The 23,047-nt window shown below is 48.7% G+C and overlaps 4 protein-coding genes across 9 annotated transcripts in view; 1 reads left to right on the top strand and 3 right to left on the bottom strand.

The window, feature by feature from the left end:
* LOC308122508 (regulating synaptic membrane exocytosis protein 2-like) overlaps nt 1–5,513 on the bottom strand; it is a 39,340-nt gene extending 33,827 nt beyond the window's left edge. The window contains exons 1-5 of the mRNA XM_080484335.1: nt 5,315–5,513; nt 4,770–4,897; nt 3,800–3,962; nt 3,331–3,565; nt 2,974–3,261 (exon numbers count right to left, since the gene is read on the bottom strand). Of these exons, the coding sequence (XP_080340461.1) occupies nt 2,974–3,261; nt 3,331–3,565; nt 3,800–3,962; nt 4,770–4,897; nt 5,315–5,497 (997 nt within the window). The 5' untranslated portion in view covers nt 5,498–5,513. The remainder of the gene's footprint in view (nt 1–2,973; nt 3,262–3,330; nt 3,566–3,799; nt 3,963–4,769; nt 4,898–5,314) is intronic.
* Nucleotides 5,514–12,816: 7,303 nt separating this feature from the next.
* jtb (jumping translocation breakpoint) lies at nt 12,817–15,150 on the top strand. 6 transcript variants are annotated; one of them, XM_080485449.1, is made up of 7 exons: nt 12,817–13,008; nt 13,103–13,194; nt 13,545–13,757; nt 13,901–13,941; nt 14,301–14,383; nt 14,451–14,545; nt 14,635–15,119. In XM_080485449.1, exons 3-7 carry the CDS (start codon nt 13,669–13,671, stop codon nt 14,789–14,791), a joined length of 465 nt encoding a protein of 154 aa, XP_080341575.1. In that variant the 5' UTR covers nt 12,817–13,008; nt 13,103–13,194; nt 13,545–13,668; the 3' UTR covers nt 14,792–15,119. The 6 variants fall into 6 exon arrangements, with proteins under 6 accessions (XP_080341575.1, XP_080341578.1, XP_080341576.1 ...); XM_080485452.1 differs by having other exon boundaries at nt 12,832–13,008; nt 14,466–14,545; nt 14,635–15,128; XM_080485450.1 differs by having other exon boundaries at nt 12,832–13,194; nt 14,466–14,545; nt 14,635–15,139.
* Nucleotides 15,137–18,193, bottom strand: glmp (glycosylated lysosomal membrane protein). Its single transcript, XM_080485446.1, has 7 exons — nt 17,758–18,193; nt 17,273–17,437; nt 17,110–17,208; nt 16,610–16,771; nt 16,324–16,542; nt 15,850–16,118; nt 15,137–15,773 (listed from the first exon to the last, which is right to left on the bottom strand). The coding sequence occupies exons 1-7, from the start codon at nt 17,857–17,859 to the stop codon at nt 15,596–15,598; spliced, it is 1,194 nt and encodes a 397-aa protein (XP_080341572.1). The 5' UTR covers nt 17,860–18,193; the 3' UTR covers nt 15,137–15,595.
* A 364-nt stretch (nt 18,194–18,557) lies between these two features.
* On the bottom strand, nt 18,558–22,834 carry cct3 (chaperonin containing TCP1, subunit 3 (gamma)). The gene is made up of 14 exons (XM_080485455.1): nt 22,600–22,834; nt 21,692–21,753; nt 21,498–21,548; nt 21,354–21,416; nt 21,181–21,277; nt 20,992–21,109; nt 20,737–20,923; nt 20,515–20,664; nt 20,279–20,411; nt 20,069–20,150; nt 19,801–19,981; nt 19,205–19,450; nt 18,950–19,081; nt 18,558–18,867 (listed from the first exon to the last, which is right to left on the bottom strand). Exons 1-14 carry the CDS (start codon nt 22,625–22,627, stop codon nt 18,775–18,777), a joined length of 1,623 nt encoding a protein of 540 aa, XP_080341581.1. The 5' UTR covers nt 22,628–22,834; the 3' UTR covers nt 18,558–18,774.
* Between the last annotated feature and the right edge of the window lie 213 nt (nt 22,835–23,047).

Genomic DNA, 23,047 nt, shown 5'->3' with positions numbered 1-23,047 from the left:
TAAGATCTGAGGTTTGCAGGTTCAAATCCCAGTCAGTGTTGCCACAGTTACATCAAAAAGTAGTCTGATTACTGATTACCAGTTACTTAACTGATTACTTTTTAAAGTAACTACGTTAGATTACAAGTAACCTTTTAGTTTCTGTCAGCAGCTGCCAACAACACGCCCACCCCCCCAATCTCAACATAAAAATACAAACTCAGTTCTGATCCCTGACTAACCCTGCTGGTACATGTTTAACCTTTGACCTCCTGCTGGTACATGTTTAACCTTTGACCTCCTGCTGGTACATGTTTAACCTTTGACCTCCTGCTGGTACATATTTAACCTTTGACCTCCTGCTGGTACATGTTTAACCTTTGACCTCCTGCTGGTACATGTTTAACCTTTGACCTCCTGCTGGTACATGTTTAACCTTTGACCTCCTGCTGGTACATATTTAACCTTTGACCTCCTGCTGGTACATGTTTAACCTTTGACCTTCATTCTTTGTTGTATTTATATCTGACTCATGCTTTTATGATCAGATTTTTACTATTACTGGTATTTATTTACCTGGAGATGTAGTTGTAGTCTGTTGTTGCATTATATATCTATTTGCACTACCTGCTATATGCAACCTTTTAATTAAATAAGTCTTTGATTGATTGATTGAAAACATGGGGGGGCTGATGACAATGTTAAGGTTTATTGACGACGTTAGTTTGTTCCCATTCCTTTGTGTCACCTGAACACACTGGTAGAGCGGGTTGGCCAGTGATTGGCTGAGAGTGGCGTGTGTGTGTGTGTGTGTGTGTGTGTGTGTGTGTGTGTGTGTGTGTGTGTGTGTGTGTGTGTGTGTGTGTGTGTGTGTGTGTGTGTGTGTGTGTGTGTGTGTGTGTGTGTGTGTGTGTGTGTGTGTGTGTGTGTGTGTGTGTGTGTGTGTGTGTAACCCTAACCCTAACCCAGAAATGCAGTATAAAAACCTTTGCATCACAGATAGATACTTGTGAAGCCAGAATAAAGACCTTTACTGATGAAAACATTCTGAATTCACGTCTCACCTTCTGCTGCAGCTGCATAAAAAAAGCGGCTGCTTTTACTGAAACTTCTGGGGTTGGAGGAGGGTGACAAACATCCTTTAACCCTAACCCTAACCCTTAAAAATATAATGGAAAATATCATAACCCTGAATCCTGCCAAGGAATTTGTAGTAAGTGCAGGTAAATTACACTGGACCTCCTTCACTTGGAGCGCTGCGGTGCATTCAAGGACCTCTGGGAAAAGTCTTTCTTGAAAATGGTTTTGACAATAAATCTGCAATCAAATCTCTTTATCTTCTCCTTCAGCCATTGTAGGTTGACAAAACCACTATTAAATCAACACAACTATATTTTTGTTCATGCAGCTGCTACAGATGCAGTCAGCTAGCTGGAGAGTGAACTCTCTGATTGGACGATCCAATCAGAGAGCAGGAATACACTGACGTCACGCTAGGCCTGAGTCGCCAATATCAAAATCTGATTGGTTGAAGCAGCAGCGACTGATGCTTGTTTTACGGGTTAGGGTTAGAGTTAGCCCTAACCCTAACCCTAACCCTAACGCTAACGCTAACCCGAATAAGAACACTAACCCTAACTCTAATGCTAACCCTAATAATAACCCTAATAAAAACCCTAACGCTAACCCTAACCCTAACCCTAACCATAATAATAACCCTAACGCTAACCCTAAACCTAATAAAAACCCTAATAATAACCCTAACCCTAATAATAACCCTAACCCTAACTCTAATGCTAACCCTAATAATAACCCTAACCCTAACCCTAACCCTAATAATAACCCTAATAAAAACCCTAACGCTAACCCTAACCCTAACCCTAACCATAATAATAACCCTAACGCTAACCCTAAACCTAATAAAAACCCTAATAATAACCCTAACCCTAACCCTAATAATAATGCTAACCCTAACACTAACCCTAACCCTAATGCTAACCCTAACCCTAACCCTAATAAGATCCCTAACCCTAACCCTAATGCTAACCCTAATAATAACCCTAATGCTAACCCTAACCCTAATGCTAACCCTAACCCTAACCCTAACCCTAACCCTAATAAGAACCCTAACCCTAACCCTAATGCTAACCCTAATAATAACCCTAATGCTAACCCTAACCCTAACCCCTAACCCCTAACCCCTAACCCTAACCCCTAACCCTAACCCCTAACCCCTAACCCTAACCCCTAACCCTAACCCCTAACCCCTAATCCTAACCCCTAACCCTAACCCCTAACCCCTAACCCTAACCCCTAACCCCTAACCCCTAACCCTAACCCCTAACCCTAACCCCTAACCCCTAACCCTAACCCCTAACCCTAACCCCTAACCCCTAACCCTAACCCCTAACCCCTAACCCTAACCCCTAACCCTAACCCCTAACCCCTAACCCTAACCCCTAACCCTAACCCCTAACCCTAACCCCTAACCCCTAATCCTAACCCTATTTTTTTTCACAACATCAAAATAATTGTACGCACGGTGCGTACAGGATTCTGGCTGGCGGCGCCACTGCCATCAAAGACCAATGTAGACCATCAGAGACGATCAGAAACTTCTGTTAAACTGGAAATTTTGTTTCATTCTTCCTTCTCCTGCTTTATGTGGAATAGATATTTCTTTGTAAAAGAGTGAAGTGACTCTGTTCTTGGCTTTTGTGTAAATAAAATAGAATTGAACTGAAATATGTTCCGTCTCCTGTTCAACTAAATTCTTTCTCAGATCCTTTTAGAAAATTTTCATTCAGTGTTCAAACCAACATCAGCTTTCTGCTCGACTGACAGCTGCTTTATTAACCCTCTGCTATGACTGACAGGTGCTTTATTAACCCTCTGCTATGACTGACAGCTGCTTTATTAACCCTCTGCTATGACTGACAGCTGCTTTGCTAACCCTCTGCTCTTGCTACCAGATGTTAGCATGTAGTCACTTACGATCGGGCTCGTCACAGCTTGTGTATTCGGGCGTGGTAGCCAGCTCCTCCTCCGAGCTGCTGAAGCTGCCAATCACGTGCATCTTCCCCATCCTATGCCTCCTGTGCGTGTGCACCAGGCCGTCGTTAGTTGACTTCCTTTTGAGGGCAAAGTTTGGGTCCAGATGTTTCTGTGGCAAGGGGCTCCGGCGCGGAGACGTCGGACTTCCAGGGTTGACCGCACAGTCCACTGACAATGACCTTTGACCGGCAGGTCCAACCAATTCCTGGTACCGGTTCTGATGGAGAGCTGGGAGAAGAACTGCACATCAGACGGAGGCAGGGAGCGTGTTAGCAGGGATGGCGGCTGGACTTTTACCTGAGTGCCTCGGGGTCAGGTGGTCCGGCTCGCCAGCTGCCAGAGAGACGTCACTGTGGCGCCGCTGGTGGCGGACGCGACCAACCTGCGCTAACATTCTCATGGCCTGTTCGCTCGGCTGCGGCTTCACTGGGTAACGGGCCAGGTTTGGGTCACTACGGTAACGAGCAAAAAACTCCTCCTCCTGCCGGCGCCTCAGCTCACGTTGGTCCTGAATCTGGTCCAGAGGTTGGTCCTGGACCGGGTCAGGAGAAAGAGCAGCACCATCATCAACAAAAGGCTGGGGACCGTAGTACAGCTCAACCCAACTTCTGAATTAATAATCCAATATTCACAGACCATGTCAGATAATCAATAATGAAGAACAATCATCACATATTCATCAAAAACAATGATCATATAAACAAACTCTTAATATTTAGTAATAATTTAATAATAGTTTTTTCATTGTTTTTGTATTGGCGCTCACCTGCGAGTGCCAGCGGCCTCGGCTGTCTCTACTGCGTCGCCGCGGCGATCGAGGAGGTTCCTCCTCATTGCCATGAGTCCAGCGAGCGTGGGTGGGGTCACAGGGCGCACCAGACGAGTTTCCCCCTACTCCATCGAAATACGACCTGGGGGGGCTCCGCTTCCTGTCAGCAGCAGACAACCAATCAGAAACCAGCTTCACACACTAAACACTTCGTTTAAAACACGCAGTGACGAACGGTAGCTTTGTGTCTAAGCTACAAACATAGATACACTAAAATGTCGTAGAAAATACAAACATACAAAAGTAAATCCTTTACAAGCCGTGACTGAACAGGTCAAACACTCACAGACAAACAACAACACGTCACAAACTATCGCATTTACAAGCATAAACTACAAAAGTGGTATAGGGCATGCGTACACCCAGTAACCACACATGTGGTACAAAATACATACAAACTCCAAAATTACACACTATAATTGAAATGTGGTCGAAAACTACGTATTTACACAAATAACTGAAAAGTGGTACAAACTTCATACTTACATGCAGTAACAGAAAGTGCATGTAATGTCATTACAAATATTCGTCTGAGTGCGTCTTGTCTACCCTTGACTCACTCTGACACGCTAATACACACGCTAATACACAAACTCAGTACCACATGCTCAGCAGCTTTATGATTGACAGGCGATGTGAAGCTCCGCCCTCTGAGTGGAGTCCAGCCTCCTGCCACACTCACAGGCTCCTATGACTCCACCCACATGGGAAGTGCATTTCCCTGCACCAGTAATCCTCTGAGCTACAGGATTAGTCATCTGATTACTGCCTGTGTGTCACTATAATTAACTCTGTGTGTGTGTGTGTGTGTGTGTGTGTGTGTGTGTGTGTGTGTGTGTGTGTGTGTGTGTGTGTGTGTGTGTGTGTGTGTGTGTGTGTGTGTGTGTGTGTGTGTGTGTGCGCCCACCACTCTGTGGCTCCATTACTCAGAGATCCACTCAGCCCGTGATTGACATGAAGAGTTGACGAATCAAAATCACTTAAACAGGTGAGAATGTCCTGCTGCCGACGGCACACGTTACAGACCCACATCACCTGTAAACAAACAACACGTTACAGACCCACATCACCTGTAAACAAACAACACGTTACAGACCCACATCACCTGTAAACAAACAACACGTTACAGACCCACATCACCTGTAAACAAACAACACGTTACAGACCCACATCACCTGTAAACAAACAACACGTTACAGACCCACATCACCTGTAAACAACATCACCTGTAAACAAACAACACGTTACAGTGTCTATGTGAAGTGTTCCAGGAAGGTGTTTACGTGAAAAATGTTTACATGAAGTATTTTAGGTGAAGTTTTCCCACGACTTGCTGAGAGGAAGTGTTTACAGGAACTTCTTCACTGGAAAAGTTTTCCTTGAAGTTTTTTCAGAAGTGATTCAAAACAAGTGATTTCAGTGAGAATTCACCTAAAGTACACATCCTCTCACCTTATTGGCCCTCAGACGGACACGCCCCCCACAGCGGGCGCAGAAGCGGCTCTGGCAGTAGCAGCAGGCGCGGCCGCAGCCGTCGGCGAACTTCGTCTTGTGACAGACGCCGCAGGTGGGAGACTCCGCCGTCTGAGCCGCTCGGGGCTCCTCCCCCAACTTCTTCACCTGGTCTTTGTACATCTCAAACTGCTGATGGAGCTTCCTGTGGGCGGGGCAGAATGACAGGAAGTCAGGGGACAATCGATTCACGCCTGGACGTAAAGACACAACAATGTTCAGCTGAGGTTCTGAACGTACTGGAGCGTGAGGGGAAACACAGAAAATGGGTGATGCGCTCTGCGGCCCTCAGTTCGTCTGGCAGGCCGTTCCATCTACAGGGACGTGAGAGGTTGGATGTTGAAAAAAAAAAAAGGAAGAAAAAAAAAAAGTTAGGATGTTGGAACGTCGCCTCTCTGGTCGCATGTATTGATTGACATTGTGTGTCAGCTTCAGGACAGATGACTTAAAGGGTCCATCTTTTCCTGATCAACCAGGACTGGACCTGGACCTGGACCTGGACCTGGACCTGGACCTGGACCTGGACCTGGACCTGGACCTGGACCTGGACCTGGACCTGGACCTGGACCTGATCCTTCAGCTAACACATTAAACAAGTCTGCAGGACTTTCACCTGAATGTCTCTAAAATCAGGACCATGTTGACTCAGAGTGACGCTGAGAAACTGCTCCATCATTTGTTCCTTCTACAGTGAACTGTTGTAACGTCCTACCATCAGGAACCAGAACTGCTTCAGAAGTCTTCATCTGATGGAAGATGCTGCAGTGTGAGTGCTGACAGGAAGTGCTGACAGGAAGTCCTGACAGGAAGTCCTGATAGGAAGTCCTGACAGGAAGTCCTGACAGGAAGTCCTGACAGGAAGTGCTGACAGGAAGTGCTGACAGGAAGTGCTGACAGGAAGCCCTGACAGGAAGTCCTGACAGGAAGTGCTGACAGGAAGCCCTGACAGGAAGTCCTGACAGGAAGTCCTGACAGGAAGTCCTGACAGGAAGTCCTGACAGGAACCTGGAGACATCACATCACTCCAACATCAGCTTCTCTTTAGCAGCACCGAAGTAGAAACTTTGAGCAGGACTCAAAAACTTCCCACTTCCCACTGAGCAAGCAACGTCCAATGTCGTCCATAGACGTCCAAAACATGTCCAAAACATGTCCGTCCCTCCAGGCCATAATCTGGACGTCTATCTGACAGCCAGAACTAGTTGACAAATGACATAAAAAATGGTGGACATTGTAAAAATGATGAACATCTAAGACACCCAGAATTAGTTCAAAGGGACAGGTCACAAGCTGTCTGTTAAGTCCAACTGCCTGTAGGATTATTGATTTGTTATTACAATAATGAGGGAAGTAGATCATGACAGGAAAGAGGAGACAGTTTAATCTCTAGGGAAGTTTAATCTCTGAGTTATGACCATTTATTGTTTTGGTTGCGAGGCATTGAACCTTTGAAGCTTCCAGGGAGAATCTGGCCACTTTGATATCCTTTCATCTTGTCAGTACTACTATGTACATGAGTAAATGTTTTATCTGCACTGTCAGTTGTCTCAGTGCTCGCTTCACAGACAGAAGATCATGAGTTGAAATCCAGCTGAAGGTGGAATGAACTTGTGTGCATGTGTTTCCTCAGGGTTCTCTAATTGTGTTTCATAATCCAAAAATATCCATGTAATGGTAAATAATACTGCTAAATTACTCCTGTATGTGTCCTTTGATAAGACGGATGACCTTTACTTTTGAAACATATTTTCATTGACGTCCATACAAGACGTGAATACAATGTCCAAGAAAGAAGTCTATAAAAACGTTCATTCTGGCTCTTCTGATGACGTCCTCTGGATGTCAAATATTGACGTCCATATGATGTCCAGAAAAGACGTATAAAAAAACTTTCATTCGGGCCCCTCTGAGGATGTCTTCTGGGTGTCTATAGATGACGTCTTTTAGACGTGTCCTGGACCACCTTTTGCTCAGTGGGTTCACAGATAAATCCATCAGAACCTGGAGGACAGACCCTGGAGGACAGACCCTGGAGGACAGACCATGTACGGAGGGAGAGGAGAAGACTCCTTTATCCTCTTAATGAGCCAAAAAGGAGATTAAAGTGAGAGGAATTGGTGGGATGTGGCAGACTGGTGCTTTCCCGTCATAAATGATAAATGGACTCACATATAGCGCCTTGCAGGTTGCAGGTTTCATTCCCATCTCTGCCTGCCTGCGTGCCGAAGTGTCCTTGGGCAAGACATTGAACCCCAAAACTGCCCCCATTGGAGTGACAGCGCCTTGCACGGCTGCAGCTTCCAATGGTGTGAATGTGTGTGTGAATGGGTGAATGTGATGAGCTGTGTAAAGCTCTGGGGCTGCTGTCAGTGAAGAGGCGCCATGTAAGTTAGTCCATTTATCATTTATCATTTATCATTTATCATTTATCATTTATCATATGGAGAGAAGATCGCAAGATCAACACAGAAACTCCAAGACACGGCTCATACAACATGAGGTTCAGCATCTCAGATAAATTAAATACATGCACCTTGGCTGTGTGCACCAGCTGAAACGTTTAAGCAAAGGATCTATGAAGACCTGTCGTTCCATCTGGGTCATCCAGTACCGGTCTGAACCGCACTTTGCTTGGTAGATGAGCTCACAAATGTTCACTTGCAGAAGAAATTCATCCTGCTTGCTCTTTTTATATTCAAGTATTGCAATAAAAGACTATCCTCATGAGGTGGAAATCCAAAGACGGTCTACATATAAGCCAATGGTGGGGAGGGATTAGGTGGGGTGTTTAAAACGGGGCCGGGTGTCTGGGTGGTCCCGGGAGTGAGGGGTTATTATTTATTTATACACTTTCATATTTGTAGTTCTACGTTTAGTAAACTGTTCTAATTTGGTTCTATACCTCTTCTTGGTTTAAGATGTGTTTTGTTCCCATGTTTTAACTGTAACAACATCATCACTAAAGTTCCTGCCTGCCTCACAAACCACTCAGCACCCTTAAAGTGCTGCAGGTTCGAGTCCAGAGTGTGGTTGTGTAAACAAGCAGGAGGCAATCTGCTGGTCTGCAGAGACACCTGGTGGCCATGGGACGTCACTGCAGCTCAAATCCCAGCAGCCACTTCAGCTAGAGGTTCTGCTGATTTAAAGTCTTCTTTACTGCTTCCTTCACGGTCAGACACTCAGGTAAACCAAGCGTGCACAAGCTCACCGGCAGCAGGTTCGATTCCCGCCTGTCCTCACTGCTGATTGGCCAGTAGGAGTCACCTGCTCATCAGGTAACAGCGTTTCATTCTCACTGAGCGACCCTAAAGGGGCCCCCACCCTCATGTTGGGTCTGAACTCTGCGACGGGAGCAGCTCAGTGAATGTACTCGAGTACTTGTTGGAGTTACTGGTAGTCTGAGGAACCTGCAGGTCAGAGGTCACCTTCTGCTGTCACCATGACGTCAGAAAACAAACTTATTGAGAAGTTGAATGGATCAATAAGAGATGTGGAGCTGCTCCTTACTTCAGCATGCTCTGCTCCTTCTCCTCCTCCTTCTTCTGCCTCTCCATCACCGACAGGATGATGCTGCGCTCCTCATCCGTCAGGTGGCTGAGGTCTGGCAGCTCCACCCCGGCTCCGGTCCCGGTCCCGGTCCCGGTCCCGGTCCCGGTCCCGGTCCTGGTCCTGGTCCTGGCTCCGGCCCCGGGTCCAACCCCGGCCCCGGTCATCGCGGGTCCGGCGGCTCTGGACATCCTGCAGGTTGAAGCGGTGAGTCGGTGGTCAGTGGCCGGTGGCCGGTGGAGACCCTCCCGGTGCGCCGCGGCCGCACTGCGGGCTCGAGGAGCGGACACAGCAGCGGTCAGAGAGCCGCTGCTCCTCCATCGTCCACCTGTTCACGCGTTCACCTTCACCCTCACCCTCACTCACCCGCCACAGCCTCTCTCCTCTCCCCCCCGGTGCAGCGGCTCCTCCTGCTGTCTACTCCGCGGTCATGGAGCCTCCTCCGGGCTTCCGCGGCGGCTCCAGTCGGCGGTGCTCCGTCCCGGCGGCGGTCATCCTCCTCTGGCGGCCGGAGCCTCCTGCTGCCCCGCGGACGAACCTCCGACCTGCTCCGGGAAAATCAGGGGCGCAGCCGAGGAGTCCAAATAAATAAATCCTCCATCGGAGGGAGGCGGGGCCATGACGTGACGTGCGACGTGACGTCACCGCCGGCAGCGTGCCGTTATTCCTTTAGTCATAATAATATTAATAATGATATTATTCACTCCTCTTTATCCAGCTCAGTGTCTAAGATTATTTTATTCATGTTTTATTAGTTTGTTTTTAGAACAGCGTCAGTAAAATCACTTTAATGTCTATTTTCCCTCATCTGTTTTCACATATTGTTCATATAGTACATAACTACCACTTCTTAAACCTTTTTAAACCACCAGTCCTTTAACTTAAAAAAACAAAAGAACAGTTCTTTAACTTTTTTGCAAACTGCAATATTTGATTTCCCTTTTCAATCCCTGTATCATTAGAGTTCCACCACGTTTGTCCCTAGTTAGATTATTTGGTTTAAAGTCTCTGGTGTCCTATGTCAGCCACTTCAAGATCTTTATCTCCTTTTCTATTTTGGATTGCCTTTCTACTTTGAACCAGCTGTGAATGTGGTGATTGAGTCCATGCGTGTTTATTTGTTCTTGAAACTCAAATGTTTCGTTTCATTTCTCATGAATATCCCTGTTTTGAGGCTTAAGTAATATTCCTGGAAAGTTTCAACCTTCAGTATCCTGGTCTGCGTTAAATTATGCCTCAAGATGGACGTGAAATAAAGATGATGATGATTGATAATGGAAAAGAAAAACAAAGAGAAAAAAAGAGTTTTTGCATTTAATTTGTGAAAGTTGCATGATGAATTAAAGTCTCACTGTTTATCTCTACATTGTTGATGACAGAGCGCTCTGCTTTCTGCTTGTTCAATACAGTGACTGGCTCATCCAGTGAAGCCACAGCAGGAATCCCTCTCCACTGTCACTTTGTAATCAAAGTAGGAACCTGGCATATTGGTGAAGTGGGAAGCCCAGGTTTGAACCCATGTGAAGGTGTCTGGGTCCTGCGAGGGACTGATGTTTAGTCTGTTCAGCCCGTGTGTGACCTGCTGGTGGCGCCATTTCAGCACACAGTGGATGATGTTTGGCTGCTACTCTCCGGGTGAATGTAGAGGGGAACCTTTACCTATGACTTTGTTGATTTACTTCCTTTATAGTAGAAAATATCACAAACCTCCAATGTTGCACTGAGCTGTTCACAAATGTTCTACAGATGGTTCTCTCCCCTCATTGAGCGTTCCAGGTGGTGACACGCAAACTCTGTTTACTTTGACATCGCTATGACGTCTCACTTTCCGATTGGACAGCCTCGATGTGATGTCATTCGCAGGTCACGTGACCTCCAGCAGCCTCTAAGAGGATTATCTGGTCCAGTCAGCTGCTGTTCATCTCCAGTCAGGGTAAACACTCTGAGGAGCCACCAACCTACTGAACCATCGATGTTTTTGGTTGCTTGATGATTGCTTTGTTGGTTCAGTGGTTAATTGATTGTTCGGTTGGTTGGTTGATTGACAGCTGATGAAGATCGGGGTGTGTCTTGTGTTTGAGCTTCTCATCATGTCTCTTCAGACGGTCGACTGCCATCTGCCTGACATCACTCCTGCTACACATGTGCAGGTAGGAATGGTGCATGCTGGGAGAACAGGTCACACATGGGGGATGGGGGGTTAAGAAGTCAGAGGTCACTGATTTGGGGGATTCTTGTTGCATTTTTGTAGTCCTGGACTGGTATTGTCTTGACCCTGACCTGGAACATAGCCAGCAAGAAGGAGTACATGACATCATAAAAATGGTCCAGAACTGAACCCAGAAGGTTCCGACTGAAGTGGTTATTATTGATTTCGAAGCTATGGCTGAGTCTGTAAAGTGGATTGTCTCTCAATTGGCAGGTTGCAGGTTCAATCCCTCAGCTATCCATATAAGCTGAAGTGTCATTGAGCCAGACACTGAACCCCAACCTGCTCCCAGTGATTGGACGATGCATGGCAGCGTGTGTGTGTGGCGATGACGGGAGACTTTGAGGGCTGTTTGGAGCAGCACGATTAAAGGGAAATGTATTTATTCCAGCTGCAGGTTTCCTCAAACTCAAACATCAACCTGGAGAAGAAGAATATCCTCAGAAGACTTCCTGGACTCTGCAGACGGCTGAAGAGACGTCGACTGACCATGTTGGTAGGAACTGGATCACGTTGAAAACCTCGATCTGGATTTAAACCTGTTTCAGGACTTAAATGTAGATCAGGACTTGTGTGTCTACCCCCCATTCACCCACAGGTAACCTCTCTCTTTGACTCCTCCCCTTTCAGTGTCATATGGAGAAGTTCTGCTGGGGGCGGAGTCTGAGGACTCGATCCGGTCAGGTGTGTCGGTGTCCACATGGTTCAAGGTGTTCTCACGTCTTCCTCTACAGTCTCTGAAGACATTTGGACAGTCTGGGACCCCCAGGGATCTTCTGGACCCTGAAGGAGTGTACAATTGAGTCTCACTGCAGTGGACCGCAGGGACCCTCTAGGTGTTTGTACTGTCTGGGACCACTACTGTACTCTAGACCCTGAAGAGGTGTTGGTACTGTCTGGGACCACTAAGGTCCTCTGGACTCTGAAGAGGTTTACTAATTGGGCTCACTCAGTGGCGCCGCCAGCCAGAATATTTTGTCCATGAATTCTGCTTAAATAATTCCAAACTGTCTGTCCACTTCCTCTCAGAGCTTCTCTCCTGACTGCTGCTTCCAGACTGAACTTCCATATTAAAGCTTTTAACCAATCACAGTTCTGCCATCATCTGTTGCCGGGTAAAGAAAAATCTGCCTGAGGCCTTCCCTCTCAATTCTGCAGGCGTCTGCGGTGTAAAACAAGCATCAGTCGCTGCTGCTTCAACCAATCAGATTTTGATATTGGCGACTCAGGCCTAGCGTGACGTCAGTGTATTCCTGCTCTCTGATTGGATCGTCCAATCAGAGAGTTCACTCTCCAGCTAGCTGACTGCATCTGTAGCAGCTGCATGAACAAAAATATAGTTGTGTTGATTTAATAGTGGTTTTGTCAACCTACAATGGCTGAAGGAGAAGATAAAGAGATTTGATTGCAGATTTATTGTCAAAACCATTTTCAAGAAAGACTTTTCCCAGAGGTCCTTGAATGCACCGCAGCGCTCCAAGTGAAGGAGGTCCAGTGTAAATTAAATTGAATCCTGGCGCCACTGGTCTCACTGTAGTGGATTGCAGGGATCACCAAGGACCTTCTGAGCCTTGAAGGACCACCAGAGACGCTGTGGATCCTCAAGACGTTCACGTGACGTCTGCCAACGTTCCCGTTTCTAACTCACTCAACGAACTGCGCTTGGCTGAAGAGAGGAAGTGACGTCAGCTTCACGGAGTTCAGAGTAAAGTTTTGTCTATTAAATTTGTAGAAGAAGCTTGTCGTCACTTGATGTCTATTTTCTTGAGATAACAATACATGAATCATGGACACGTGAACCACATGATCAGCAATATAAACTAATTTATAAACTTATTTAAACACTGAACGTTTGTGACGAAGACTCTCTTTTTGTGAAGTGAGTGCACCGGAAGTATCTGCGGAGCAGTTTGTCAGTGTCCTTACGTAGCAGAGAGCTATCGCTAACTGTCTGTTTCTTCTCTGGTGACTAGCTCAGTTTAACGCACAGCCGGCTCTGATCGCGCTCGAGCAGGTTTGTCCTCCTCCGGTCCTGCGTTGAGCCAAAATGGCGGCAGTTTCAGTGGTGAGTGTCCACTGAACACAGCTCGGAGTGAAGCTAACGCTGTTAGCCGTCAGCAGGCTGATAGTAACACTCAGCTGATGTTCCAGCGGTTATTTAAACGGTCGACATGAAAGTTAAACATTATGGATAAAACAAAGTAATAAACGGTCAATATTATTGCTGCTAGCCGGGAAGCTGCTATGCTAAATCCGTTTGTTTTGTATCTCGATGACGTCAGAGAGAAGCGGCTCTCCAGTGGTCACGTGACTTCGATGACAGCTAATGTGCCATAAAACAAATATACACACACACACACACACACACACACACACACACACACACACACACACTGAACTGTTGTTGTGTTTTAGGCAGCAACACATGAAGCTAACAGCAGGTGAACACAGTCGGCAGTAACCACGGTAACCAGTCAGTGAGTGTCGGTGACCAGTGTGTGGCGCCGTGGCGTCCTGCTGCTGCGGGCGTCTCAGACTGATGGAGAGCGACTGCCGGCTGCCCGGCTCCTGCTGCCGCCCTCGAGTCCTCGTCCTCCACGCTCTGTTCTGGGGACTCGTCTCCCTCAGGTGAGGCACACCTGGTTAGGTGATAGTGCTCTGATTCTACCTGTTAAAGGGGGCAGGGTCGACAATCTCTCCTCGGTCCTGATTGGCTGGATGCTTTGATGCTACGTCGCGTCTGATGTGCTTCTTTTGTGTTTGTGTTGAAGAGTCTTCGGAGCGGCGCTGCTCAGTGAGGAGAAGATGTCAGGTACAACAACTCACACTTTATTTTCACCCACACAGCAGCTCTAACTCCACCCACACAGCCTGACAGCAGCTCTAACTCCACCCACACAGCAGCTCTAACTCCACCCACACAGCCTGACAGCAGCTCTAACTCCACCCACACAGCAGCTCTAACTCCACCCACACAGCAGCTCTAACTCCACCCACACAGCCTGACAGCAGCTCTAACTCCACCCACACAGCAGCTCTAACTCCACCCACACAGCCTGACAGCAGCTCTAACTCCACCCACACAGCAGCTCTAACTCCACCCACACAGCCTGACAGCAGCTCTAACTCCACCCACACAGCAGCTCTAACTCCACCCTCATATTATTTCAGTGATGTCTGCTGTGACCCCCTGCTGGCTGACAGACGACTTCGTGGTGACGGAGGAGTGCGCCCGCTGCAGCGATTTCAACACGGTCAGTTTGAAGGCTTGGATGACCTTCGCTGTGCTGCGATAGGCTGCTAACAGGTCATGTGATGCAGGTTGTTTCGTTTCAGAAATCTCAGATGGCTTGCAAACAGACGGGCTACGTGGAGAGAGTGAACTGCAGCAGAACACGCCGGGAGGAGTACAGGAGGTCAGACCCACACACACTGAGTTCACAAACTGAATCACAGAGACAAACCAACCTCAGCTCCTCCTCTTCCTCCTCCTCTTCCTCTTCAGCTGTCGCTCCTCTTTGATGGAGGAGCATCTCTTCTGGAAGTTTGAGGCGGCCATGTTGGCTCTGACGGCTCTGTTTTCCGTCCTTGTCGTCGTCCGTCAGCGATCTCTCGACCGCCTCGCCTCTGAGAAGGTCCGCCGGCAGATCGAATCCATTTAGAACGCCGTGACGACCCGGACCCGGACCCGGACCTTGACGACTCAATCGGAACCTGAATCTGTGAACTTTGAGGATACGACATTTTGAGTTTCAGGAACTAAACATGAAAGACAAAGGACACTTTCAGGAGCCCGCTAACCTTCTGAATTCTGGGTCATGTGATCCTGGCTTGAATCCTTCCTCCTGATTGGCTGAGATCTCTGGGCTCTGATTGGTTCCTGCTTTGGACTAAAGACGGACCATTGTGTTTTAAAACTTCAGTGTTTCCTTAAGAAGAGCTGCAGGGGGTGCTGTGGCTGCTTTTTGTGTTGGTAGAAATAAAGACATGAAATAAATGTTCTTGTTGTGATTGATTTACCGGTTACAGAGTCGAGCCTCAGCTTCATGAACCATTAAAGAGTAGAGGCCAGAGGACTCTGCAAAGAGAATGACTCGGCACAACTTGGTAGCTCAGAGCGCCACACACACACACACACACACACACACACACACACACACACACACACACACACACACACACACACACACACACACACACACACACACACACACACACACACACACACACACACACACACACACACACCAAAGCATCAGAAACATGAGAAACTTTCTTCTTTATTAAAACTTTGCGATCAAAAGCTGAACTCATAAAAACAACTAACTCATGATTAAAAAAACAAACCCAGATGCATTCAGTTCTGATTGGCTGCAGGCTGTGACGTCACAGTGACCTCACCAGTCCCTGAGACTTTTACAAAATATTTGTGTCTCTCCAGTGTCTGATTGGCTCAGACCAAGCCATCAGTTGATTGGCTCATAAGCTTGCCCCGCGTTAGTCCCGCCCCTCCTTCGAATAGAGACATAGACTCCGCCCAGCAGCAGCAGGATCATGGGAGTTCCCAGACCGACCGCCATGATGCTGATGACCAGCGGGGAGAAGACGTCAACGGGAGGAGAGCCGACGCCCACCAGCAGCGTCCTGAAACACAGAGGCGGAGGACTCAAGAGTGTGATGTGGTGTGTGGTCAACAGAACGGGGGAGGGAGGGGACGGACCAGCTGAGGAACCCTGTGCTGTTGTAGAACGGTTCTCCGGCGAGGCCGAAGCTCACGTTCAGTCCCACAATATGTGGCGCTGCAAAGAAGGCCCGGATCAGCATGGACGAAGACGCCACCGACTCCCCGCTTCCAGGAACCGGCTCTGAGTGGCGGCATGGCGTGGCGTCCTCCAGAACAGGATTGTACTGCCGGTACGCCACCGGCTTCCACTGCACGAACCCCAGCACATCAGAGCTGCCGTTGGCGAATGACACCCACTCAGACACCTGAGGACATGATGCCAGAGGACAGCATATGAGAGGACATGATGTCAGAGGACAGCATATGAGAGGACATGACGCCAGAGGACAGCATATGAGAGGACATGATGTCAGAGGACAGCATATGAGAGGACATGACGCCAGAGGACAGCATATGAGAGGACATGATGTCAGAGGACTGCAAGGAAGCGAAGGGATGAAGTTTAATCACCTTGAAGATGGACGGCGTGAACTCGTCGTCAATCGATCGCCGCACGTCCACTCGGCTCCGAGGAAAGGCCCCGCCCACTGCCTGCAGCTCTAACAGGAACCTGGACTGTGGCGACCGCGGCGTGATGTTGTCCAGCCTCACCTCTAGCTGTGAGGAGTTCGCTGAGTGGAGGAGGCGGGGCCAGGACTGGCCACGCCCCTCATCGCCATAAACAGCCAACTTGAAGATAAACATTTATATTCAGTCTGAAACACGATGAGACGTGACCGTTACCATGGAGACTCACCTGCAAACAGAGCGAGCCATGGGCGACGCCCCCACACAACAGGGCGTTGGGGGTGGCGCCTGACAGGTTGAGGCGGGACCATGTGAAGTTCTGCAGGTCGTACGGTGGGAAGAGCTCCGAGGTTGGCTCAGCCGTGTTGTTCACGTCGTCATACTCCAGCAACTACAACATTGATACATTGTCAACGCAACTTTAATACATCGGCAAGGCAACGTCCCCACAACGGTAACACAACATTAATTAACGGCAACATCAACTCGCTTCACGCTGCAACGGCAACGTGACAATATAAGCCTAACTTTGGACATTAACATGTCAACACAACAACACAACAACAGAATGTCACTGCCACTTTACAGCAACATATTGATTTGTTGTCAAGACAACTTCAAAACATCGTCGACACAGCACATAAACCACAGCAACACGTATAAACAACAAACAGAAATAACGCTGCACTGCGTAGAATCAACAGATGATTAAAATATGAAGAAAGTTACCCGGCTGAAGACGAGGGCGGTGCTGAACTGCAGGCTGCCCTCTGGCTCCACCCACAGGCCACCGCTGGTATTACGAGCCAGAAACTGAGTCCAGTTAACCTAAAACACAAACGCACAGTTGAAGAAATTCCTCAACCTCCTTCTCACCCCCGGGCCTTCACACCTTTATGGTTGAGGAGGCGGAGTCTGTGTGGAGCAGCAGCAGCGTCGGGGCCCCCTGGCTGCTGAACAGGTAGTGCAGTGTGTCGTTGACTCCCACGGCTCTCACATGCAAGAGGTCACCACCAGGAGGTGTCGAGGAGGAGTCGGGGTTCAACTCCACCAACAGCTGATGAACAACACACACAGACAGGGCGTGGTCAGGTCACAGGGGCGGGGTCAGGTCAAAAGGGGTGGGGCCTTGAGGGGTTTTAAACTCTTACACATCATACATCAGAATCGGAATTGTTTTATTGTCATGATACAATGTATACTGACGCACGCACGCACGCACGCACGCACGCACACACACACACACACACACACACACACACACACACACACACACACACACACACACACACACACACACACACACACACACAAACGAGACAACAAACCGGAAGTAAACCCTCCAATCAGCAGAGCCGTCATGACGTCGTGTCTCACCTGTCTGTGGAAGGCGCCTCGTGCTGAACCCGCCAAACAAACAACAGCAGCAACAACAACAGCAGCAACAGCAGCGAGCCGCAAGCCGCGCGCCACCGACATCTTTCTTCACGTGACCCGATGCTTCCGCCCGGTGTGACGTCATCAAGCAGTGCATGAACTCAGCTTATCAGTCACAATGAGTTAGTTTTTTCCCATCACTACCAGTATTAGTATCCTTCAGGACTCATACAAGTTATATATTCATGGAAAGTGAAGAGCTCGTACAAAAAAGAATCTTAGGTTTTCTGAGTTCTTTTTTTTGACACTCCTGACGAGATGATTAACACCTGAGACGGCACACACCCATACGGTATGAACGTCTCCCATCACTCCACTCAATACACAGATGTCCTAACAACCCTGAACTCTCATACTGACATCACAAACAGGAAGGGATGTTCACCGTGTCACGTGACTGAAGCTACTCCGCATTGACCTTCTGTCAGCAGCATTAATATGGAGACTGCACCTACAGCAATGATCCCCAACTTTTTTCCACCATTTAAAACCGTGGCGACCCTCAGAGCCCTGAAACACTGCATTATATTAAACACATCATGTGAGAAATAGTTTGTGGTATTCTGTAACGACGACTTCCTTTAAACTCCAGTTCTTTTCATCTCGGGATGTTTGGTGGTCTGTTGTCACTTCAGCTTAGAAACTTCCAGTTTTTCCTACCACAAGAGGCATTGAGCTCTGATGTTGTCCGGTCCTTCAACAAAGCCATATTGTCTGTAACTCTTGAGACATATTTTTTTGATTCATGTTTTGCTTTACCCATTTTATTACTCATGTCAAGTCACAACACTCTACATACTGTAACATTTCACTTCCAAGGAAATCAGGTGAAGCAGATTCTGGTTTCTAACGTGATTTTTATTACATTCAGAGAACCATGAACTCGAACACACACAGTAACTGACAGGAACAGGTTGGGGGGTCCAGGACAAAGGACCCAGGACCAAGGTTCCAGGTCTACTCAGCTCCTTGTCCTCCCATTGGCTCGTCTTTGTTCTTCTTCTTATGACCGGAGACGATGTCGTCAATACGCAGCAGAAGGATCGCCGTCTGAAACCACACAATGCAGGACCAGGTCAAGGATCAGGGCCAGGACCAGGTCCAGGACTATAGTACATTGAGGGGGTCTCACCTCCACAGCGGTCTTGTACGTCTGAGCTTTAACAGCCAGTGGCTCCCAGATCCCCAGAGAGGTCATATCAGAGAGACAGCCCGTCTCCCCATCCACGCCCCAACACACACTGTTGTCCTGAGTGTGTTTAGCCTACACAGACACAGACACAGACACAGACACAGACACAGACACAGACCCAGACCCAGACACACACTTTCAGGCAACCGACTGAATCAGCATCAGTAAGCAGCTGGTTGTGAATGAAGCCCTTACCCTCAGTGACGTGAGCACCCTGATGGTGGACGCTCCACAGTTCTGTATTAGTGTGCGAGGGATGACCTCCAGTGCCTGGGCCACGGCGCGGTATGGCCACTGCTCCACGCCCGTCAGGGAGCGGGAGCGCTCCATCAGACGCTTGGACACGGCCATCTCTGTGGCGCCGCCGCCAGGCAGCAGGTGAGGGTCCAAGAGCACGTTACGACACACCTGCATGGCGTCCTGCAGGTTCCTCTCCACCTCCTGCAGAGAGCGTGAGGACAAAGAGTTAACAGCTCCGGAGGGGCTAACGTGGACAGCAGCAGTGTCAAACCCATTTCAGTTCAGGGTCTGGAATACGAAGAAAACACAAAGGTCGTAGTTACGTGATGCACTATGTATCGGCGGCATGAAGATTGTTAACCCGTAAAAATCTTTTCATGGCATCATCAGGAGATGTCAGCTCAGGTTGAAAACACTGAAGAAATTCTTTGACATTTATTTTTATTTTTTTCTTGGTGGTTGCAGCTTGGGGGCTCTTCAAGTTAACCGTGCAGAAAATGCTCTCAGGTTACAGTTAGTGTGATGAACGCTGTCAGGGGGGCTGCACTCACAGCCAGGATCTCCTTGCTGGCTCCTCTCAGCAGGATGCTGCAGGCCTTCGGATCTTTGCACTCTGTGATGAAGGTGAAGTACTCGTCTCCGATCTTCTTCACCTCGAACAGCCCAGCCCCCAAACCAATGTCTTCTTCACGCAGCTCGTCAGTGCGACTCACGATGCGAGCGCCACACGCCCTGAGAGAGAGAGAGTGAGGGAGACGGTCAGGTGAGACGACACGGTGCTGCAAGCCGATTGGCTGCAGGCGGACCGTGTGACTGTACCTGGCGATACGGTTGTTGTCGGTCTTCCTGACGCGGCGGATCGCCGTGATGTTCGCCTTCATCAGGTAGTGCTGAGCCAGATCTGAAGGGACAGACCAGTCAGAGCTCTGTGTGTAGAACAGTACAGGTGTGTGTGTGTGTGTGTGTGTGTGTGTGTGTGTGTGTGTGTGTGTGTGTGTGTGTGTGTGTGTGTGTGTGTGTGTGGGGTACCTGAGATTCCCTTCTCAGTGAAGATGAGGTCTGGTTTGAGGCGGATGATGTCCTCACAGATCTGCTGGATGTATTCCTCTTCCATCTGAAGGATCCGAGCAAAGTCCTCCTCCTTACTGATCTCGATGTCCGTCTACACACACATTTCAATTAAACTTCATATAAAACCAAATACAAGTCATTTCTAATGCGCACACACACACACACACACACACACACGATGTAAGAGTGTGTACCTGGCTCTCGCCCTTCTTGTACTCTAGAGAACAGTCCAGCAGGATGATTCGAGGGTCTTTGATGTTGCGTCTCATCCGTGGATGCGTCACATCTTTGTTTACCATCACTCCTTTCAGGACACACGAGTCCTCGATGATCCCACCTGGAACCTGAACATCGCGGCATCATGGGAAATGCCACTTGGAGAGGCGCGGAGAGATTGCTGCGGTGGGCGTCCATACCTTCTCCACCTTGGCGTACTTCTTGATGTCGATCTCTTTGCGGCCGCTCTCCTCCATCTCCACGGTGCGCACAGCGTCCAGCGCAATGCTGCATGCCAGCACCGACCAGCGGCTCAGAGCTTTGGTGTTGATCGCCGAATGGACGATCTTTAGCATCATGGAGCGGTCCGACGTGTCCACGGGGGAGCTGAGGGGGCGGAGCCACTGTCAGTTGCACAGTCCACACTGGGCACGGATGTGTGCATGAGACCTCACCTGATCTCCTTCAAGGTGTCCAACATGTCTTCCAGAGCTTGTCTGTACGCACCGATGATCACTGTGGGATGCATCTGCTGCTCCAGGAACTGCTCTGCTACACACAGCAGCTCTCCAGCTGCACAGTGAACCGGCGTTAAACACACACAGTATCAGCACCCTCACCACCACCCCCACCCCCACACCCACCCAAGATGATGACTGATGTGGTCCCGTCTCCGACCTCCTCGTCCTGTGTGCGGCTGATCTCAATCATGGATTTGGCTGCAGGATGCTGCACCTGGATCTGTTGTCATGGAGACAGTGGGTTAGTATGTGAAACACTGTGCAGCGTGTGTGCAACATTGTGTAGTGTGTGTCACCTCTCGGAGGATGGCATTTCCATCGTTGGTCATCACAATTCCTCCTGTTGGGTCGAGCAACATCTGCACACACACACACACGGGTCAGTGCTGACATGTTTACAGTATGACAGGAGACCAACTGAGGATTGTGTGAGGACTGACCTTCATCATGGCCCGTGGGCCGAGGCAGGTCCGGATCACATCAGCGATGGTCTGAAACACAATCACACCAGGGTCATGTCACTGCGTTAACTGGGTCCATGGCTCAAATAGACTCGCTATCTTTTGTTATTATTGCCAGTATGATTACAGGAGTAAAATGTATCGCCAGAGCGTTCGACAAACGACAAACACACCTTGGCAGCATTGATGTTTCCAGTTTGAACTTTGCGTCCAGACTCTCTCTTCACATTTTGATCTGTACAGACACACACCAAATTTATTGAGAAAAGTACACAAAAAACATTCAGTGACAGATAATCCTCATGTGACACATACAGTACTCACTGTAATCAGAGTACGGTGCTCAATGAATTTACAGCCCCCGCCCCATTTAATTATTTATATAATATATATATAGTCACATATACACAAAGGAGTCCATAGTCTTTCCATGAAATGTCTCCAACACCACATAAATCACGTGTCAGTCCGTTAGCAGTGTGCTAGCTACAAGTTAATGCCGTGTAACGGAGACACATTAGCCTCGTTTAGCCACAAATAGCAGGCTGCAGCTAACAGCGGCTGGGTGCAGCCCGGTTAGCACGCTGTTAGCACGCTGTTAGCCACGGATAGCAGGCTGCAGCTAACAGCGGCTGGGTGCAGCCCGGTTAGCACGCTGTTAGCACGCTGTTAGCCACGGATAGCAGGCTGCAGCTAACAGCGGCTGGGTGCAGCCCAATTAGCACGCTGTTAGCACGCTGTTAGCCACGGATAGCAGGCTGCAGCTAACAGCGGCTGGGTGCAGCCCGGTTAGCACGCTGTTAGCACGCTGTTAGCCACGGATAGCAGGCTGCAGCTAACAGCGGCTGGGTGCAGCCCAATTAGCACGCTGTTAGCACGCTGTTAGCCACGGATAGCAGGCTGCAGCTAACAGCGGCCGGGTACAGCCCATTGTCCCCGTTAGAACGCTACGGTTAGCGCACCGTTAGCTCCAGTAAGCTCGCGCTCTGCGCCACTCCGTGTCTACCCTACGCGGCTGAAAGCGCCCGCTGGGATGTGCCGGCAGCTCGGCGGGTTCCCGGTGGTACCGGTCCGTACTTACTGAGCACTAGAACTTGTTGGCCGAACATCGTGACAGCAGGATAAGAAGCATGCAGCCTAGAAGCTTCTGGAGACACGAGGAGAAGGAAGACACCAGATCCGGGGGAGGGGCTGACAGAATGCTCTGACCAATCAGCTGCGAGCAGGCAGAGGACTGACACGCCTGAAAACCAATAGAGTGATTAAACCTTATTGACCTTTTCCGACGCCGCCCACTTTCAAATCTCCATTCTTCCGCATTTTGTCTTAAGCATTTCCGGTTACCGAAAATTCCATTGTGCTGGACGGCAGCGCAGTGTTTTTATTTCGTCTCTAAAACTACCATAAAACAGACAACGCTGCTGCCAGGATATTAAAGTGGGAACACATAAAAACAGCTGGGATGATTGGACGAAACTTCATGTTCCCTTATTCTTTCTTTAATTTTTAATAAAAAAAATTCTGAGTGG

This window comes from Lipophrys pholis, assembly GCF_963383615.2.
Source record: "Lipophrys pholis genome assembly, chromosome: 17".
NCBI lineage: Eukaryota > Metazoa > Chordata > Actinopteri > Blenniiformes > Blenniidae > Lipophrys > Lipophrys pholis.
Note: the sequence above shows the minus strand (reverse complement) of the source record. Positions and strands in the feature narration are given on the sequence as shown.

What these genes read in the sequence shown, in the direction of transcription:
- jtb (XM_080485449.1), top strand. Translation starts at nt 13,669, where the DNA reads ATGGAGAGCGACTGCCGGCTGCCCGGCTCCTGCTGCCGCCCTCGAGTC. An exon ending in TGGGGACTCGTCTCCCTCAG is followed by an intron (nt 13,758 to 13,900) that starts GTGAGGCACACC and finishes TTTGTGTTGAAG; the next exon opens with AGTCTTCGGAGCGGCGCTGC. An exon ending in CGCCGGGAGGAGTACAGGAG is followed by an intron (nt 14,546 to 14,634) that starts GTCAGACCCACA and finishes CTTCCTCTTCAG; the next exon opens with CTGTCGCTCCTCTTTGATGG.
- glmp (XM_080485446.1), bottom strand. Translation starts at nt 17,859, where the DNA reads ATGTCGGTGGCGCGCGGCTTGCGGCTCGCTGCTGTTGCTGCTGTTGTT. An exon ending in GAGGCGCCTTCCACAGACAG is followed by an intron (nt 17,438 to 17,757) that starts GTGAGACACGAC and finishes GTTGTTCATCAG; the next exon opens with CTGTTGGTGGAGTTGAACCC. An exon ending in CCGCCCTCGTCTTCAGCCGG is followed by an intron (nt 16,772 to 17,109) that starts GTAACTTTCTTC and finishes TCAATGTTGTAG; the next exon opens with TTGCTGGAGTATGACGACGT.
- cct3 (XM_080485455.1), bottom strand. Translation starts at nt 22,627, where the DNA reads ATGTTCGGCCAACAAGTTCTAGTGCTCA. An exon ending in CCAGCAAGGAGATCCTGGCT is followed by an intron (nt 19,451 to 19,800) that starts GTGAGTGCAGCC and finishes CGCTCTCTGCAG; the next exon opens with GAGGTGGAGAGGAACCTGCA. An exon ending in CGTACAAGACCGCTGTGGAG is followed by an intron (nt 18,868 to 18,949) that starts GTGAGACCCCCT and finishes GTGTGGTTTCAG; the next exon opens with ACGGCGATCCTTCTGCTGCG.